At 46.4% G+C, this 20,369-nt stretch overlaps 1 protein-coding gene across 1 annotated transcript in view; it reads right to left on the bottom strand.

Moving 5' to 3' along the window:
* LOC121582995 (coiled-coil domain-containing protein 85A-like) overlaps positions 1-19,761 on the bottom strand; it is a 34,398-nt gene extending 14,637 nt beyond the window's left edge. The window contains exons 1-2 of the mRNA XM_041899203.1: positions 19,138-19,761; positions 17,569-18,613 (exon numbers count right to left, since the gene is read on the bottom strand). Coding sequence (XP_041755137.1) covers positions 17,569-18,613; positions 19,138-19,371 — 1,279 coding nt within the window. The 5' untranslated portion in view covers positions 19,372-19,761. The remainder of the gene's footprint in view (positions 1-17,568; positions 18,614-19,137) is intronic.
* Positions 19,762-20,369: the final 608 nt, after the last annotated feature.

The raw sequence follows: 20,369 nt of genomic DNA, 5'->3' as shown, positions 1-20,369 counted from the left end.
GGGGGAAACAGAAAATGGCACAGGGGACTGTTTTACCTCTCTTACACACCTGGGAATTGATATAGACTCAGTTCTGAATAGAGACTCAGTTCTGAATAGAGACTTCAGAATTTCAAAGCAAAAAATGAAGGGCTGTCCTGGCAATGCTTTGTGGGGTGACTAAGCTCATGCTTTTTCACTCTCCCTAGTCCCAATTCCATATTGCATATGAATGCAACTCTGGTAATAATTACAATTGGCCTTTATAAATTAGCCATTATAGGCCTGTCACACTGATGACTCCCTACCGTGATATCAGACATATTCATCCTTATTGGACAGCTGCTAACAGCGTTGTATGCATTGGACCACCTTTATTAACATCCCAAGGTATTTTGAGACACTGGTCAGGGTGTTAACAAGCGGAGGAGGAAACACAGAACATGGCCTTACTGCTCAGTGTACCAGACTGATTATTCAGAGAACTGGGCTTCCTCTTACCAACAGCTGGGCACATAAGAGGTTTTCTCAGAAAATTACTTCAGTTTCTGAGAGTGAGGGAGATGGAAGGAAGGGAAAGAAGGAAAGAGAGAGTGAAAGAGAGAGGGAGCGAGAGAGAGATAGAGAAAGAGGCAGAGAAACAGCTTGACGCTAAAGCAGCCGATGTTTACCCTTTTACACCACCACCTCCCTCCCTCCACTACTCATTGAAACCCAGAGAACAATTCAAAAGCCCTCTAAATTCAGTTAGGTTCATACTGCAATTTAACTTCCTAAACAGATCAGAACAGACCAGAGCGGTGCTGTGATGTCACATCAGGCCCACAGGTACAGGAGCAGGCTACTGGAGGGGAAACCTATGGCGCATGAAGCAGCCTGAACATACAGCAGGGCCTGTTGGGTGTCACATCTCCAATGCTAATGCCTCTTACCCTGGGCACCCAACATGGAGAAAGATGCCCTATTTACACAGCAACCGACACCACGCCTCACTGACTGACTGGCTGACAGACTGAGATCCCTCCACTAAGGCCCACAGAATATTAAGTAAGTGCTCTCAAAAGACATCGACTACACATCTATAGTGTGATTGTGGACTACAGGAAAAGAAGGACCGAGCACGCCCCCATTCTCATCGACGGGGCTGTAGTGGAGCAGGTTGAGAGCTTCAAGTTCCTTGGTGTCCACATCACCAACAAACTATCATGGTTCAAACACACCAAGACAGTCGTGAAGAGGGCACGACAAAGCCTAGTCCCCCTCAGGAGACTGAGAAGATTTGGCATGGGTCCTCAGATCCTCAAAAAGTTATACAGCTGCTCCATCGAGAGCATCCTGACTGGTTGCATCACTGCCTGGTATGGCAACTGCTCGGCCTCCAACCGCAAGGCACAACAGAGGGTAGTGCGTATGGCCCAGTACATCACTGGGGCCAAGCTTCCTGCCATCCAGGACCTCTATACCAGGCGGTGTCAGAGGAAGGCCCTAAAAATGGTCAAAGACTCCAGCCACCCTAGTCATAGACTGTTCTCTCTGCTACCGGACGGCAAGCGGTACCGGCGTGTCAAGTCTAGGTCCGGCGTGCCAAGTCACATATGTATGTACAGTGGGGAAAAAATGTATTTAGTCAGCCACCAATTGTGCAAGTTCTCCCACTTAAAAAGATGAGAGAGGCCTGTAATTTTCATCATAGGTACACGTCAACTATGACAGACAAAATTAGGGAAAAAAATCCAGAAAATCACATTGTAGGATTTTTAATGAATTGATTAGCAAATTATGGTGGAAAATAAGTATTTGGTCAATAACAAAAGTTTTTTCAATACTTTGTTATATACCCTTTGTTGGCAATGACACAGGTCAAACGTTTTCTGTAAGTCTTCACAAGGTTTTCACACACTGTTGCTGGTATTTTGGTCCATTCCTCCATGCAGATCTCCTCTAGAGCAGTGATGTTTTGGGGCTGTCGCTGGGCAACATGGACTTTCAACTCCCTCCAAAGATTTTCTATGGGGTTGAGATCTGGAGACTGGCTAGGCCACTCCAGGACCTTGAAATGCTTCTTACGAAGCCACTCCTTCGTTGCCCAGGCGGTGTGTTTGGGATCATTGTCATGCTGAAAGACCCAGCCATGTTTCATCTTCAATGCCCTTGCTGACGGAAGGAGGTTTTCACTCAAAATCTCACGATACATGGCCCCATTCATTCTTTCCTTTACACGGATCAGTCGTCCTGGTCCCTTTGCAGAAAAACAGCCCCAAAGCATGATGTTTCCACCCCCATGCTTCACAGTAGGTATGGTGTTCTTTGGATGCAACTCAGCATTCTTTGTCCTCCAAACACGACGAGTTGAGTTTTTACCAAAAAGTTATATTTTGGTTTCATCTGACCATATGACATTCTACCAATCCTCTTCTGGATCATCCAAATGCACTCTAGCAAACTTCAGACGGGCCTGGACATGTACTGGCTTAAGCAGGGGGATACGTCTGGCGGCGTAGTGTGTTACTGATGGTAGGCTTTGTTACTTTTGTCCCAGCTCTCTGCAGGTCATTCACTAGGTCCCCCCGTGTGGTTCTGGGATTTTTGCTCACCGTTCTTGTGATCATTTTGACCCCACGGGGTGAGATCTTGCGTGGAGCCCCAGATCGAGGGGGATTATCAGTGGTCTTGTATGTCTTCCATTTCCTAATAATTGCTCCTAAAGTTGATTTCTTCAAACCAAGCTGCTTACCTATTGCAGATTCAGTCTTCCCAGCCTGGTGCAGGTCTACAATTTTGTTTCTGGTGTCCTTTGACAGCTCTTTGGTCTTGGCCATAGTGGAGTTTGGAGTGTGACTGTTTGAGGTTGTGGACAGGTGTCTTTTATACTGATAACAAGTTCAAACAGGTGCCATTAATACAGGTAACGAGTGGAGGACAGAGGAGCCTCTTAAAGAAGAAGTTACAGGTCTGTGAGAGCCAGAAATCTTGCTTGTTTGTAGGTGACCAAATACTTATTTTCCACCATAATTTGCAAATAAATTCATAAAAAATCCTACAATGTGATTTTCTGGAGAAAATACATCTCAATTTGTCTGTCATAGTTGACGTGTACCTATGATGAAAATTACAGGCCTCTCTCATCTTTTTAAGTGGGAGAACTTGCACAATTGGTGGCTGACTAAATACATTTTTTTCCCCCACTGTATGTGTATGTATGTGTGTATATATATGTATATATATATATGCGAGCGAAAAAAAAAAAAAAACATATGGGGGATTGGAAGTGATGCAGACAATTACATTGATGGAAGTTACAATATATCTGCAATATTAAAGCTGATCTACCCCCTAAAAAATAAAATAAAATAAAAAAATAAAAAAAGTCTAGGTCCAAAAGGCTTCTTAACAGATTCTACCCCCAAGCCATAAGACTCCTGAACAGCTAATCAAATGACTACCCGGAATATTTGCATTGTTCCCCCTCCCCCCCAAATCGAAGATTTTCATGATTCTATAATTATTGCTATTCGATACTGTGATTGTATTGCGATTTGATTTTCCAAACATATTGCCCAATATATAGTATGTCTGCTGCAGAGAGACGAGAGAGCATGAGAAAACTTGTTTTGATCAGTCAGGGAAATAAAAGTATTGAAAACATGTTTGCTCACTATTTAAAAAGAAGATGGAGAACAAGCTATAGGATGAAAAATACCAAAGTGTTGGCGCAGTTACAGCTGACTAGCGTTAGGTATCGGTGCCTTCATTCAGTACAGTAGCAAAAAAATTATTAATAAATTAAAAGGTATTTTTTGTTGTGTTTTTTGCAAATCGATACTTGGAGTGAAGAGGCGACTCCTGGATGCTGACCTTCTAGGCAGAGTTGCAAAAAAAAAGCCATATCTCAGACTGGGTAATAAAAATAAAATATTAAGATGGGCAGTCTGAGATATGGCTTTTTCTTTGCAACTCTGCCTATAAGGTCAGCATCCCGGAATCGCCTCTTCACTGTTGACGTTGAGACTGGTGTTTTGCAGGAACTATTTAATGAAGCTGCCAGTTGAGGACCTGTGAGGCGCCTGTTTCTCAAACTAGACACTCTAATGTATTTGTCCTCTTGCTCAGTTGTGCACCGGGGCCTCCCACTCCTCTTTCTATTCTGGTTAGAGCCAGTTTGCGCTGTACTGTGAAGGGAGTAGTACACAGCGTTGTACGAGATCTTCCGTTTCTTGGCAATTTCTCGCATAGAATAGCCTTCATTTCTCAGAACAAGAATAGACTGAAGAGTTTCAGAAGAAGGTTATTTGTTTCTGGCCATTTTGAGCCTGTAATCAAACCCACAATTGCTGATGCTCAAGAAGTCTCAAGAAGGCCAGTTTTATTGCGTCTTTAATCAGCACAACAGTTTTCAGCTGTGCTAACATAATTGCAAAAGGGTTTTCTAATGATCAATTGGCCTTTTAAAATGATAAACTTGGATTAGCAAATACAACGTGCCATTGGAACACAGGCCAGATGGTTGCTGATAATGGGCCTACGTACGCCTATGTAGATATTCCATTAAAAATCAGCCGTTTCCAGCTACAATAGCCATTTACAACATTAACAATGTCTACACTGTATTCTGATCAACTTGATGTTATTTTAATGGACAAAAAATTTGCTTTTCTTTCGAAAACGAGGACATTTCTAAGTGAGCCCCAAATTTTGAACGGTAGTGTATATTTACACTACCAGTCAAAAATGTGGACAAACCTACTCATTCAAGGGTTTTTCTTTATTTTTACTATTTTCTACATTGTAGAATAATAGTGAAGACATCAAAACTATGAAATAGCACATATGGAATCATGTAGTGACCAAGAAAGTGTTAAACAAATATATTGTAAATGTGAGATTCTTCAAAGTAGCCACCCTTTGCCTTGATGACAGCTTTGCACATTCTTGGCATTCTCTCAACCAGCTTAATGAGGTACTCACCTGGAATGTGTTTCAATTAACAGGTGTGCCTTGTTAAAAGTTAATTTATGGAATTTATTTCCTTCTTAATGCATTTGAGCCAATCAGTTGTGTTGTGATAAGGTAGGGGGGGTATACAGAAGATAGCCATATTTGGTAAAAGACCTAGTCCATATTATGGCAAGAACAGCTCAAATAAGCAAAGAGAAATGACAGTCCATCATTACTTTAAGACATGAAGGTCAGTCAATACGGAAAATGTCAAGAACTACGAGTTTCTTCAACTGCTGTTGCAAAATCCATCAAGCGCTATGATGAAACTGGCTCTCATGAGGACCACCACAGGAAAGGAAGACCCAGAGTTACCTCTGCTGCAGAGGATAAGTTCATTAGAGTTACCAGCCTCAGAATTTGCAGCCCAAATAAATGCTTCACGGTTCAAGTAACAAACACATCTCAACATCAACTGTTCAGAGGAGACTGCATTAATCAGGCCTTCATGGTCAAATTGCTGCAAAGAAACCACTACTAAAGGACACCAATAATAAGAAGAGACTTGCTTGGGCCAAGAAACACGAGCAATGGACATTAGACCAGTGGAAATCTGTCCTTTGGTCTGGATTCCAAATTTGTCTTTGTGAGACGCATGATCTCCGCATGTGTGGTTCCCACTGTGAAGCATGGAGGAGGTGGTGTGATGGTGTGGGGATGATTTATTTAGAATTCAAGGCACACTTAACCAGCATAGCTACCACAGGATTCTGCAGCGATACGCCGTCCCATCTGGTTTGCGCTTAGTGGGACAATAATTTCTTTTTCAACAGGACAATGACCCAACACACCTCCAGGCTGTGTAAGGGCTATTTGACCAAGAAGGAGAGTGATGGAGTGCTGCATCAGATGACCTGGCCTCCACAATCACCCGAATTCAACCCAATTGAGATGGTTTGGGATGAGTTGGACTGCAGAGTGAAGGAAAAGCAGCCAACAAGTGCTCAGCATATGTAGGAACTACTTCAAGACTTTTGGAAAAGCATTCCAGGTGAAGCTGGTTGAGCGAAAGCCAAGAGTGTGCAAAGCTGTCATCAAGGCAAAGGGTCACTACTTTGAAGAATACAAAATAAATGTAATTTGTTTAACACTTTTTTGGTTACTACATGATTCCATATGTGTAATTTCATAGTTTTTATGTTTTCATTATTAATCTACAATGTAGAAAATAGTCAAAAAAAAAAAAAAAAAAATTTGAATGAGTAGGTGTGTCCAACCTTTTGACTGGTACTATATATATATATATATGTGTGTGTTTTAATTTTTTTACATGAAATATATACTCTATATATTATCTATACATATATATTATATACAGTGCATTCGGAAAGTGTTCAGACCCCTTGACTTTTTCCACATTTACATTACAGCCTTATTCTAAAATGGATTAAATAAATAAAAATCCTCATCAATCTACACACAATACACAAAAATGACAAAGCGAAAACAGGTTTTTAGAAATGTTAGCAAATGTATTACAAATAAAAAACATAAATACCTTATTTACATAAGTATTCAGACCCTTTGCTATGAGACTCGAAATTGAGCTCAGGTGCATCCGGTTTCCATTGATCAACCTTGAGATGTTTCTACAACTTGATTGGAGTCCACCTGTGGTAAATTCAATTGATTAGATATGATTTGGAAAGGCACACATCTGTCTATATAAGGTCCCATAGTTGACAGTGCATGTCAGAGCAAAAACCAAGCCATGAGTTTGAAGGAATTGTCCGTAGAGCTCCGAGACAAGACTGTGTCGAGGCACAGATCTGGGGAAGGGTACCAAAAAATGTCTGCAGCATTGAAGATCCCCAAGAACACAGCGGCCTCCATCATTCTTAAATGGAAGTAGTTTGGAACCACCAAGACTCTTCCTAGAGCTGGCCACCCGGCCAAACTGAGCAATCGGGGGAGAAGGGCATTGGTCAGGGAGGTAACCAAGAACCCAATGGTCACTTTGACAGCGCTCCAGAGTTCCTCTGTGGAGATGGGAGAACCTTCCAGAAGGACAACCATCTCTGCAGCACTCCACCAATATTTACATTTTACATTTTAGTCATTTAGCAGACGCGCTTATCGAGAGTGACTTACAGTTAGTGCATACATTTCTTCTTCTTCTTTTCATACTGGCTACCCGTGGGAATCGAACCCACAACCCTGGCGTTGCAAGCGCCATGCTCTACCAACTGAGCTACACGGGGCCCATATCAATCAGTCCTTTATGGTAGAGTGGCCAGATGGAAGCCACTCCTCAGTAAAAGGCACATGACAGCCCGCTTGGAGTTTGCCAAAAGACACCTAAAGACTCTCAGACCATGAGAAACAAGATTCTTTGGTCTGATGAAACCAAGATTTAACTATTTGGCCTGAACGCCAAGCGTCACGTCTGGAGGAAACCTGGCAGCATCATGCTGTGGGGATGTTTTTCAGCGGCAGGGATTGGGAGACTAGTCAGGATCGAGGGAAAAATGAACGGAGCAAAGTACAGAGAGATCGATGAAAACCTGTTCCAGAGCGCTCAAGACTTCAGACTGGGGTGAAGGTTCACCTTCCAACAGGACAACTACCCAAAGCACACAGCCAACACAACGCAGGAGTGGCTTCGGGACAAGTCTCTGAATGTCCTTGAGCCCGCTCTTTAACCCGATCTAACATCTTTGGAGAGACCTGAAAATAGCTGTGCAGCGAGAGGATCTGCAGCGAAGATTGGGAGAAACTCAATACAGGTGTGCCAAGCTTGTAGCGTCATACCCAAGAATACTCCAGGCTGTAATCGCTGCGAAAGGTGCTTCAACAAAGTACTGAGTGAAGTGTCTGAATACTTATGTAAATGTGACATTTCAGATTTGTTATTTCTTTCTAAATGTGCAAAAATGTCTAAAAACCTGTTTTTACTTTGTCATCATGGGGTATTGTGTGGAGATTGATGAGATAAAAAAAATTATTCAATCCATTTTAGAATAAGGCTGTAATGTAACAAAATGTGGAAAAAGTGAAGGGACCTGAATACTTTCCGAATGCACTGTATGTAGCATTTTTTCTTTTTTACGGCAACCGTCAATCACAGGAGGACTCAGGAGCCTGTTCTCTGCCTGCTGCCGCTCTGCTAATCATCAGATGGGGGTCAGAGAGGAGGTAGGAGGCCCACGTGGGTAACTGGGGGCCCTGCCTTGATAAAAAAATACAAAATAAATGGCATAATATATATCTATTTTTATTAAGTGCATAATAAATAAATGAAAATCAAACATATAAATGTTCTGCTTTACTGTGCTGTATTGTAGTCTAGGCCCTATTTAATTTGTTTATTTAGAGAATAAACACTCCTATAACCCCGTGCATAGGCTGTGCATTCATAAGGCTAGGGGAAGCTAAGCTTTCCCTAAAGTAAATTTAATTAAATTGCCAAAATTATATAGCCTAATTACCCTACTCCTGTCTATACAGAAATAAATATAACCATTAAAAATAGGCTACTAAAGCATGATTTGTCCACATTGGATCATTCACTTCTTTAAAAAAAATACGTTTTGGATTGTTTTAACTCGCATTGCCTACAGTTGGAAGGAAAGGCAGCGTGCACAATATGGGAAGATTATTGTTGACTTGCGACTGTCAGTGAAATGTAAAGCCCCAGCCAGGCATATCTGTCACGCCCTGACTTATGGGACTCTAGTATGTTGAGTCAGGGTGTGGAGTTCTATGTTGTATTGTCTATGTTCTCGTTCTAGGTGTTGTATTTCTATGTTTGGCCGGGTGTGATTCCCAATCAGAGACAGCTGTCGCTCGTTGTCTCTGATTGGGGATCATACTTAGGCAGCCTGTTTGTATCATTAGTTGTGGGATCTTGTTCCGTGTGTAGGCTTGTTTTGTGTTTAGCCTGAGGACTTCACGTTACGTTGGTTTGTTGTTTTGTTCGTGTGTTTATCGTTGAAATAAACATGTATGCATTTCACGCTGCGCCTTGGTCTGACCCGTCCTTAAACGAACGTGACAAAAGCAAAAGATCCCACCAAACACGGACCAAGCAGCGTGCCCAGGAGCAGCAGACACCCTGGACACAGGTAGTGGAGCAGAGATCATGGACTTGGGGGGGAGATAAGAGAGGATCTGGCCAAGCAGATGGAGGCCCTGAAAGGGATGGACTTGAAGAAGGAGAGAGTAGCCGATAGCGGACCCTGGGCGAAGGAGGAAGCCCAGGCAGGTGAGGAGAAACGTCGACCCAAGAGGACGCGGTCACGACGAAAGCCCGAGAAGCAGCCCCAATAAAGTTTTTTGGGGGGGCTCACGGTGTGGTTGGCGGAGCCTGGGTTCAGAGCAGAGCCAACTCCCCGTACTCACGCTAGGAAGCGTGTGACCATGCACTCTCCGTGTTATGCGGAGCTACGCACTGTGTCGCCAGTGCGCCGGCACAGTCCTGTACGTCCTGTGCTAGCAACACGCACGTGTCGTGCGAAAGTCGGCAGCCAGCCAGGAAGGGTTGTGCCGGCTCAACGCTCATGGTCTCCAGTGCACCTCACCAGTCCTGTACGGCCCGTACCTGCTCCTCGCACCAAGCCAGCGGTGTGTGTCCCCAGTCCGGCCCAGCCCGTTCCTGCTCCTCGCACCAGACCAGTGGTGTGTGTTCCCAGTCCGGCCCGGCCCGTGCCTGCTCCTCGCACCAAGCCAGTGTTGTGTGTTCCCAGTCCGGTACGGCCCGTGTCTGCTCCCCGCACCAAGCCAGTGGTGCATGTCGCCAGCCCGGTACGCCCCGTACCTGCTCCCCGCACCAAGCCAGTGGTGTGTGTCCCCAGTCCGGCCCGGCCCGTTCCTGCTCCTCGCACCAGACTAGTGGTGCGTGTTCCCAGTCCGGCACGGTCCGTTCCTGTTCCTCGCACCAAGCCAGTGGTGCGTGTTCCCAGTCCGGTACGGCCCGTGCCTGCTCCCCGCACCAAGCCAGTGGTGCGTGTCGCCAGCCCGGGACGCCCCGTACCTGCTCCTCGCACCAAGCCAGTGGTGCGTGTTCCCAGTCCAGTACGGCCCGTGCCTGCTCCCCGCACCAAGCCAGTGGTGCGTGTTCCCAGTCCGGCCCGGCCCGTTCCTGCTCCTCGCACCAAGCCTGTGGTGCGTGTTCCCAGTCCGGTACGGCCCGTGCCTGCTCCACGCACCAAGGCAGTGGTGCGTGTCGCCAGTCCAGCCCGGCCCGTTCCTGCTCCTCGCCCCAGACCTGTGGTGCGTGTCTCCAATCCGTCCCTGACCGTGCCTGCTCCACGCACCAAGCCAGTGGTGCGTTTTCCAGTCAGGCCCGGCCCGTTTCTGCTCCTCGCACCAGACCAGTGGTGCGTGTTCCCAGTCCGGCCCGGCCAGTTCCTGCTCCTCGCACCAGACCAGTGGTGCGTGTTCTTAGTCCGATCCGGCCCGTGCCTGCTCCTCGCACCAGACCAGTGGTGCATGTTTCCAGTCCGGCACGGCCCGTGCCCGTTCCACCGGTGCCTGGTCCAGCACCGGTCAGCTGCTCCACTCCGGAGCCAGAGCAGTCCGCTCCACCGGTGCCCAGTCCAGCTCCGGTCAGCAGCTGTCACTCCGGAGCCAGAGCAGTCCGCTCCACCGGTGCCCAGTCCAGCTCCGGTCAATGGTTCCACTCCGGAGCCAAAGCAGTCGGCTACACCGGTGCATAGTCCAGCTCCGGTCAGCAGCTCCACTCCGGAGCCAGAGCAGTCCGCTCCACCGGTGCCTAGTACAGCTCCGGTCAGCAGCTCCACTCCGGAGCCAGAGCAGTCCGCTCCACCGGTGCCTAGTCCAGCTCCGGTCAGCAGCTCCACTCCGGAGCCAGAGCAGTCCAGTCCACCGGTGCCTAGTCCAGCTCCGGTCAATGGTTCCACTCCGGAGCCAAAGCAGTCGGCTACACCGGTGCATAGTCCAGCCCCGGTCAGCGGATCCACTCCGGAGCCAGAGTAGTCCGCTCCACCGGGGTCCAGTTCAGCTCCGGTCAGCGGCTCCAGTCCAGACCCAGACGTCAGCCCCTCTCCAGGTTCGGGGTCTCCCACACCAGGGTCCAGACAGGGCTTGGTGCATCGTGGGAGGAAGGTGAGGGGAAGCAGCGCGCTGAGGTCCAGACCAGACCAGGGGCGCAACGGGGAGGCTGAGAGAATGAGGTCGTCACGCCCGGAGCCGGATCCGCCTCCGAGGCGGAATGCCCACCCGGACCCTCCACTTTTAAGTCAGGTTTGTGCGGCCGGAGTCCGCACCTTTGGGGGGTACCGTCACGCCCTGACCTATATAACTCTAGTTAGTTTGGTCAGGGTGTGCATGTTTAGTTCGATGTTATGGTAGATCTATGTTTAGATCTAGGTTTTGTACGTCTATGTTTGGCCCGGTGTGATTCCCAATCAGAGGCAGCTGTCGCTCGTTGTCTCTGATTGGGGATCATACTTAGGCAGCCAGTTTTCCTGCCTGTGTTGTGGGATCTTGTTTGTATTCGGTGAGTTTGGGCTTGTGTGTATAGCCTTCCGACGTCACGTTTCGTTGACTTTTGTTGTTTTTGTATGTTTATACGGTTTAATAAACATGGATGCATTTCACGCTGCGCGTTGGTCTGACCCGTCCTTCAACGCCCGTGACACTGTGATTGAGTTATATTATTAGCCTAAATTATGACTATCCAATCTACTCATCACATTACGAATAATGGGCTCTTACATACTGTAAGTTTGCAAATGCGATGAGGAATGGAATACTTTATTAAGGTGAATTTTTATAGTGAAAATTAGCTTCCCCAAACTTATATTTTATAGTAAGAATAGGCATATAATGGAATGAAACAGAATGAAAGAGAACATATATGTTCCCCAACTAACCTTGATGACTGTTGCGGGGTGCGCAAAGTGATATTCTGGGCTTATAAAACAAGTGTTACAAGAGCAGTGTGTGGGTTTCTCTTTTCTTGGCCATATATCACAGAGGTTTAGCCTATGAATGCATTTCTAACGGGTAATAGACCAAACAATACAATTATTTGTAAGGTGCTTATTCAAGGTAGTCCAGGTCACAGCCCATGTCCTCATGGTTGAACACCCTAGCACTGGATTGGCTGCCCCCAGGGAGAATGTGTGTGTGTGTGTGTGTGTGTGTGTGTGTGTGTGTGTGTGTGTGTGTGTGTGTGTGTGTGTGTGTGTGTGTGTGTGTGTGTGTGTGTGTGTGTGTGTGTGTATGTGTGTGTGTACCTACGTGTGTGAATATGTGCATGTGTGTTGCGGTAGAGGGCAGATTCAAGGGGACCTTGTCAGGAGGTATGCGCTGTGCAGTTACACACACACACACACACACTCGCGCGCAAACACAGACAAACACATCCCTGACTCAGGTAGCACTTTTCTAACTATGATAAAGGTTGAAGCTCCCCAGAGGCAGTCCCAGTGAGGTGTGTGTGGAGCTGGTTATATCACCACCCTCTCTGTAGGAAATATAGTGATTGTCTGACCTACACAGGCCCAGCTGATGTCCATAAAGCAACTACAATGCATACAAAAACTGGTTGAAAGAAACTCTTACCATTCGGAAATGTTTACTGATTACCACAAGGCTGGCCTTCTCAATTATTGAACACAGCACAGCCATTCTGTTAATGGCCATCATTTGTTAAGGTGCTGGATCTTGTCGACAAAGCTCTGTTTTATAATGAAGATTTACCCATGCCAGAGACTACAGCACATACTGCTATGCTGAATGTACATGTACAGTTGGCAGGACAGAGGGAGACCAGAGAGAGCACAGACACACAGACATGGCTAGAGCTCATGGAAACCATACAGCATGTTACCTTCAGGCTTTTGAAAAATGTGATAAAGCATTCATTAATTGCTTGTTGTGATTAACCAGGTTATTTAACACTATGGCAACAGTCATGCCAATACAATTGAATTCAATTTGATAGAGCACAACACAAGGCACACACACTGCACACATACATAGGGAACAGGATTGTCACAGACACATACAATGGCAGAACACCAGCCAGGCTAACTGGTGCCTCTATGTGCCTATAACCCGGAGACCAACAGACCAGACCACACACAGTATGCATTAGCCCAATCGCTTCTGTAACATTAAGAAAGGGATGGAGACAGAAAGAGGGGTTTTGAAGACGGGAAGAAAAAATAAGGTGCTGGGAGGAAGAGAGCGAGGTAGGGTGATTTGAGACTGAGAGACTATGGGGTGAGAGGAGAAAGAGAGGGTGAAAGAAGGAAAGGGATAAAAACAGAGGCAGGAGGATATAGAGAGAAGGGGGAGGGAGAGCAGTGTTAAGCGGCGGCAGCTCCTGAAGACTGTTCTCCCTTCGTTCGCTCATGGTGTCAGAGGGTGAGTGAGCACCAGACAGAGACATTCATTTCCCAGTAAACTCAGCTTCCACAGCAGGGAGGGAGGGAGCAGAGAGAATGAGAGGCTGAGAGAAAGAATGAGGTAAAGGAAATTACAGAAAAAGAGAAAGAGAGGAGGATGAGAGTGAGAGTGAGGCTGAGATAGAGAGAGAGATAAATATGAACACACTCCAAGCCCTTCATACTTTACTGTACACCCTGTTCTGACAGTGATGTGCCTTCTAAAGCCCTATATTAAACTCTAGCGTACACAGTAGCACAGGCCCACTTCTCAATTACTCTCTAATCCCTGTTCAATATGCCTCTAAATGATCAATCCTCTCATAAAAAATGGATCTGAATGTTAAGACTTAGTTAAATGACATTGCCATGAGCGGCACCGGAGATATTGAGATAAGCGAGATGCAACACTTTGCTTTCACATAATAATAATATGCCACTTAGCAGACGCTTTTATCCAAAGCGACTTACAGTCATGCGTGCATACATTTTTGTGTATGGGTGGTCCCGGGGATCGAACCCACTACCCTGGCGTTACAAGCGCTGTGCTCTACCAGCTGAGCTACAGAGGACCACATTGACCCACTATGCGGTTTACTTTCTCCATCTACGTAATATCGCTGAGTCTACCTTTAAATGGATTATACTTCTTAGATCTTTGAATAAGGTAGCAACTACATCACCCAAAAAGGGGAATCACCCCCGTTAATCTATACTGAACCAAAATATAAACGCAACATGTAAAGTGTTGGTCCCATGTTAATAATTGGAAGCTGAAAATGTCCCAGTTCTTCCATAGCCTGAATACTCACCAGACATGTCACCCATTGAGCATGTTTGGGATGCTCTGGATCGACGTGTAGGACAACGTGTTCCAGTTTCAGTCAATATCCAGCAACTTCGCACAGCCATTGAAGAAGAGTGGGACAACATTCCACAGGCCACAATCCACAGCCTGATCAACTCTATGCGAAGGAGATGTGTCGTGCTGCATGAGGCAAATGGTGGTCACAGATACTGACTGGTTTTCTGATCCACCAACAGATGCATATCTGAATGCCCAGTCATGTGAAATCCATAGATCAGTGGTGTAAAGTACTTAAGTAAAAATACTTTAAAGTAGTACTTAAGTCATTTTTTGAGGTATCTGTACTACGAAAAGAATGTACTTTTTACTCCATACATTTTCCCTGACACCCAAAAGTACTCGTTACATTTTGAATGCTTAGCAGGAAAGGAAAAGGGTCCAATTCACACACTTATCAAGAGAACATTTACATGTACATTTACATAATTTAGCAGACGCTCTTATCCAAAGCGACTTACAAATTGGTCAATTGGTCATTCAACTTATGATAGCCAGTGGGACAACCACTTTTTTTAAACATTTTTTTTATGAGGGGGTGGGGGAGGGGGGGAGGATTACTTTTATACTATTCCAGGTATTCCTTAAAGAGGTAGGGTTTCAAGTGTCTCAAGGTGGTCAGTGACTCCGCTGTCCTGGCGTCGTGGGGGAGCTTGTTCCACCATTGGTCATCCCTACTGCCTCTGATCTGGCGGACTCACTAAACACATTCTTTACTTGTAAATGATGTCTGAGTGTTGGTGTGTGCCCCTGGCTATCCGCACATTTTTTTAAAAATACAAGAAAATGGTGCCATCTGGTTTGCTTAATAATATAATTAATGTTTAATGATCTATACTTTTACTTTTGATACTTAAGTATATTTTAGCAATTCAATTTACTTTTGATACTTAAGTATATTAAACACCAAATACTTTTAGACTTTTACTCAAGTAGTATTTTACTGGGTGACTTTCAATTTTACTTAGTGTAGTTCTGTGGTGATAAACGCAGCGTCAGGCTAACTTCTCACCTCCAGGACTCAAACCCCATGGCCTTACACACAGGATCCACTCAGCACTACACTAATCTTTACCATCTCAAGGCTTCTCTCTCTCTCTCTCTCTCTCTCTCTCTCTCTCTCTCTCTCTATCGCTCTGTCTCTGTCTCACAAACATATAAACATATGCACATACATTCTTAAAAGTAAAGACACACTGACATAATTTAACCCAAAAACATGCATACTTACTGTCCCTCAGTCAATGCACTCACTGAAATTGATATATTTTTAGGTATAAATGAGGCCTTTACTATGAAAAGACAAAGATTTGTCAAGGTTATTATGAAAATCTGTTTGATTTAATGTTATTTAAATGTCAAATAAAAGCCTCTTATTTAACTAAGTGGACATCCCTACTCACTCTCTCTCTCTGTGTGTGTTTATCCAGGACACACAGTGCCGCAAAATAACTCCCTGAACTCTTAGACACACACGCGTGCCCCTGGAACTGTGCGGAAAAATAACTAAAAGATGCTAATAATCAATTTTATAATAATGAAACAAGGAGACAGGACCCTGTTGTGCTTAGTGGCACAACTGCAGGCTGTGTGTGTGTGTGTGTTACCTGAATCACGGCCCTGAACGCACACGGCTGTGTTACCTGTGTTGACTTCAGACACCCTGGGGAGTGTTACATCATATGCCTTCCCCCAATCACACACAAACGAACACACACACGCAAGCACAAACACCACCACAACTCCACAGAGAGAGAATCCCACAGAGCGGTGACATCACTGCTGCTTTGCTAACACCGTAACTACTGCTGAACCACGGTGATACTACTAGGGTTGAGCAGTACCCAGATTTTCATACCGTCATACCATTTCTGTACCATACCAGGGTATACGGTATTACTGGAAGTGCACACAATGGGCGTTACTAAATGTATTATGATATATTATTGTTACGCACAAAACGACACTATATAGTATGTAGACACCCCTTCAAATTAGTGGATTCGGCTATTTCAGCCACACCCGTTGCTAATAGCTGTATAAAATCAAGCACACAGCCATGCAATCTCCATAGACAAACATTTGCAGTAGAATGGCCTTACTGAAGAGCTCAGTGACTTTCAACGTGGCACCGTCATAGGATGTAACCTTTCCAACAAGTCACTTCAACAAATTTCTGCCCTGCTTGAGCTGCCCCGGTCAACTGTAAGTGCTGTTATTGTGAATTGAAAAGTCTATGAGCAACAACTGCTCAGCCGCAAAGTGGTAGGCCACACAAACTCACAGAACGGGACCGCAGAGTGCTGAAGCATGTAGAGCGTAATAATCATCTGTCCTCGGTTGAAACACACATTACCGAACTCCAAACTGCCTCTGGAAGCAACGTCAGCACAATAGCTGTTCGCCGGGAGCTTCATGAAATGGGTTTCCATGGCCGAGCAGCCGCACACAAGCCTAAGATCACCATGCGCAATGCCAAGCGTCGGCTGGAGTGGTGTAAAGCTCACCGCCATTGGACTCTGGAGCAGTGGAAACGCGTTCTCTGGAGTGATGAATCACGCTTCACCATCTGGCAGTCTGACAGACGAATCTGGGTTTGGCGGATGCCAGGAGAACGCTACCTGCCCAAATGCATAGTGCCAACTGTAAAGTTTGGTGGAGGAGGAATAATGTTATGGGGCTGTTTTTCATGGTTCGGGCTAGGCCCCTTAGTTCCAGTTCAGGGAAATCTTAACGCTACAGCATACAATGACATTCTAGACGATTCTCTGCTTCCAACTTTGTGGCAACAGTTTGGGGAAGGCCCTTTCCTATTTCAGCATGACAATGTCCCCGTGCACAAAGCGAGGTCCATACAGAAATGGTTTGTCGAGATCGTTGTGGAAGAACTTGACTGGCCTGCACATAGCCCTGACCTCAACCCCATCGAACACCTTTGGGATGAATTGGAACACTGACTGCGAGCCAGGCCTAATCGCCCAACATCAATGCCCGACCTAATGCTCTGGTGGTTGAATGGAAGCAAGCTTGATCTTGACATCTAGCCACTTAGCTAGCAAGTTAAAGTATATACCTTTTGTATTCAGTGCATGTGACAAATACAATTGTATTTGATTTATACGGTTGACCTAGCCATATACAGTGGTCACCAACCCTAGTCCTGGAGGGCTACAGGGTGTGCTAACCCAGATTGCCTGCACACCAAAAGACTGTAAGCCCACTCAGCTAAAGCCTAGGCGTGAGTGTTATGTCTCAGATGGCGTTAATGTCTCAGACATCACACAAGCATAGTTCCTTGAACCACCTCAGCTACATATTGTCCCTGTTAAATAATTAAATAAAGCATTAGTACAATTCTGGATAAAAACTCACCATTCATGCCATTGTAGATGCTGCCGTGGTGAGGGGACAACTCGTCTCCAGTGGTCCTCCTCTGTCCCCACTCCCTGCCTGCTGGGGGGCTGCTGCCGTACCTCCCCTTTCCGTGCTCTGAACTGGGGCTGTGGTTGTGGTGTCGTAACACTTCATGGCTCCCCACAATCACCCGACCCTTCCTCAGGTGCTCTGGCATCCCTGTTAGTGCCTGTTTGGGCTCAGTGGTCCCACATCCAGCCCCAACCCCGACCGCATTAACCCTGTGTCTCCGTGAGAGGTCAGGACTTGACTGGCCCGAACCTTGGTTTGGCCCTAACCCTTGCCCGGACCCCAAAAGCTGTTTCTGGGCCAGCATGTCAGCACTGCTGGGTTTGGAGTGGGCCTCAGCCGCCAGTTGTGTAGGGAATATGCCGTGTTTCTCTGGGCTGCAGGGCCCCCGGAGGCCCCTGGGATCAGGGCTGGTGAGGGACCCCCCGCGGGGCCTGCAGGCCTGGGGGAAGGTGTGGTAATCTGGGGTGGAGCTGTGGCGGCGGCCTGTAGACTCGAGGCCCGGGCCCTCTGGTTTGTCATGGTGGGAGCCAGGGTTGGAGCCCAGGCCGGAGCCCTGGTGAAGGGGCTTGCGGTGGTGGTGGTCGGGGCTGTCCGTGCTTCCCGCACTCGAGGTGCTGCTCCCATCCCCCACGTCACGGAGCAAGCCCAGTGTAGCCCCCCCAGTTTGAGACAGACTACTCTGGCTGTCAATCGAGCTTCTGCACCCTGCACTCTGCCCTGCTCCTCCCCCTCCTCCCCCTTTCTCCTCATCCAGTAGGATACACAGCTCTTTGAGCTCCAGATTCTCTCTGATCACTTCTCCCTGGCGCTGCTCCAGCTCCTTGAGTTTCTGCAGGTAGAGGGCCACCTCTTTCCTCATGAGGCCGGCACTGTAGCGGCCCAGACGCTGCCACTCCCGGGACACACGCTTGCCCTTCTGACGGTCGTCATCCAGGAAACAGCACAGGTCCCGCAGCTCCTGGTTATCCTCCTGCAGCTTCTGGTTCACATCCTGGATACACACACATACACACACACACAAATAGGAGAAAGCACATAGGAGGTGATATATAATTTATCATATGGGACTTCTGATAACAAATGTTGACCACGCAATTGTGTATGGAGGGGGAGCGTGTGTGTGTTGATGGTGATGTATTTTATTGATGATTCATTTACTGTGATTTTGAAACAAATCATAGGCCTTCCAAAATTTACTTTTGTGGTTGTGTTTAAATATCCTCAGCAGTTCCAGATGTAATAGGAAAAGCATAAAAGCAACAAGTGGATCATTGGGTTGGATTATGATGTAGGCTACTTGAAGACTACATTGCTACCTTCAAACCACCTACCTTCATTATTTTCAAGGAGTTTGCAGAGGTAGGACTATAGGCTACAGCTTTTTTAACGCATGATTAGACCATGGCTTTTTTGCATTAGGAAACATGCCTAGAAAGGCTACACAACATAAGACTGTCAGACATCCATAGAGCAGTGCGCAAAGTTGCGCGCCCGACATTACCACACCTGCCTCACCTTCAAACCCCGGATCTCGGTCAGGTGCTGCTGGAGTCGCCGGTTCACCTCCCGAATCAAATTCCCGTGGTCAAGCATAACGCCCATCTTCTCGGCTTCTGCCCTCCGTAGCCGCCGCACCAACTCCTCTTTGCTCCACTTGAGCAGCTCCTGGTCGCTTATCTTGGAGAGCTCCTCCGCTGGACTCTCTGCGCTCTTGACCATCAGCTGGGGCTGCGTCGCATTCTCCATCATTGAACTAGGCTACTCCAATGGGAGGATAAAAGTATCTATCCTACGACGGTCAGTAACCTACGAATTCAGTGCACAAGCCAACCAATCCTAACATCACACATGGACCCAAATGTACACTCTTTATCTAACGTCCATATAGTTATACCAAATTCATGTTTGTTCTATTTCTCAGAAGCCCATTTTGAATCTCTGCGAAAAGAGCGGTGCTCTCCTATATTCCCGCCTTTCTCAAAGTAGTCCGCACGCGGTCTCTTCTGCAGAGCCCCTTGCCGGCTAGACCGCGGCTTCTGGGCATGGTCATTGGGCATGCCTGCTGCCTCGCGCATACAGCTGTTGCCTAGGGCACTCCCGGGTTTCGGCCAAAAGGGAGAATAAGGAGTGGCTGCTGCATAGCAGCTCGCGCTGGGGAGTCGAGAAGCAAGGGTGCGTGACTGCAGATCTGAGAAAAATGTGGCTGACTGGAAAACTCGTGCCACTCTCTCTCACTCCCTCTCCAGAGTGGCGAGGACGCGTTGTCCTCTTCCGCCATCTGCTGTATGATTCCCTTCAATTTTAGCAGGAGAATTCTGTTTTTGTGACGACAGATGGCAGGACTTCGTCAAGGGGTGTCATGCACCCCCAAAATCGGAGGGAGCACAAAGTCCGTGAGGATGGCTGAGGGGTGGAAAAATGTGCCTTTTTAATAAATATGCTTAATTCTATGTAAACGAAAATAGATGTTTATTTTTCTGCATATCCTAAACACCTCTTGAAATGACTACTAACCTTGAAAAAATTAAAACGTTAATTCTTCTGCATTTTTAAGCACTGCTTGAGATGTCTACCAAACTTGCCAGCAGGCATACCAGCTAAGATAGTTAGCTTTTTTGTAGTTGTTTATCGCTAACACTACTAGTCACCTAGCAATTTTATGAAGTTGGCTTTAGTTAGCCCAGATAGGTTCCCAATCTCCCAACCTCATAACTACACTGTATATACAAAAGTATGTGGACACATTT

Source organism: Coregonus clupeaformis, chromosome 1 (genome assembly GCF_020615455.1).
Source record: "Coregonus clupeaformis isolate EN_2021a chromosome 1, ASM2061545v1, whole genome shotgun sequence".
In the NCBI taxonomy this organism is placed as follows: Eukaryota; Metazoa; Chordata; class Actinopteri; order Salmoniformes; family Salmonidae; genus Coregonus; species Coregonus clupeaformis.
Note: the sequence above shows the minus strand (reverse complement) of the source record. Positions and strands in the feature narration are given on the sequence as shown.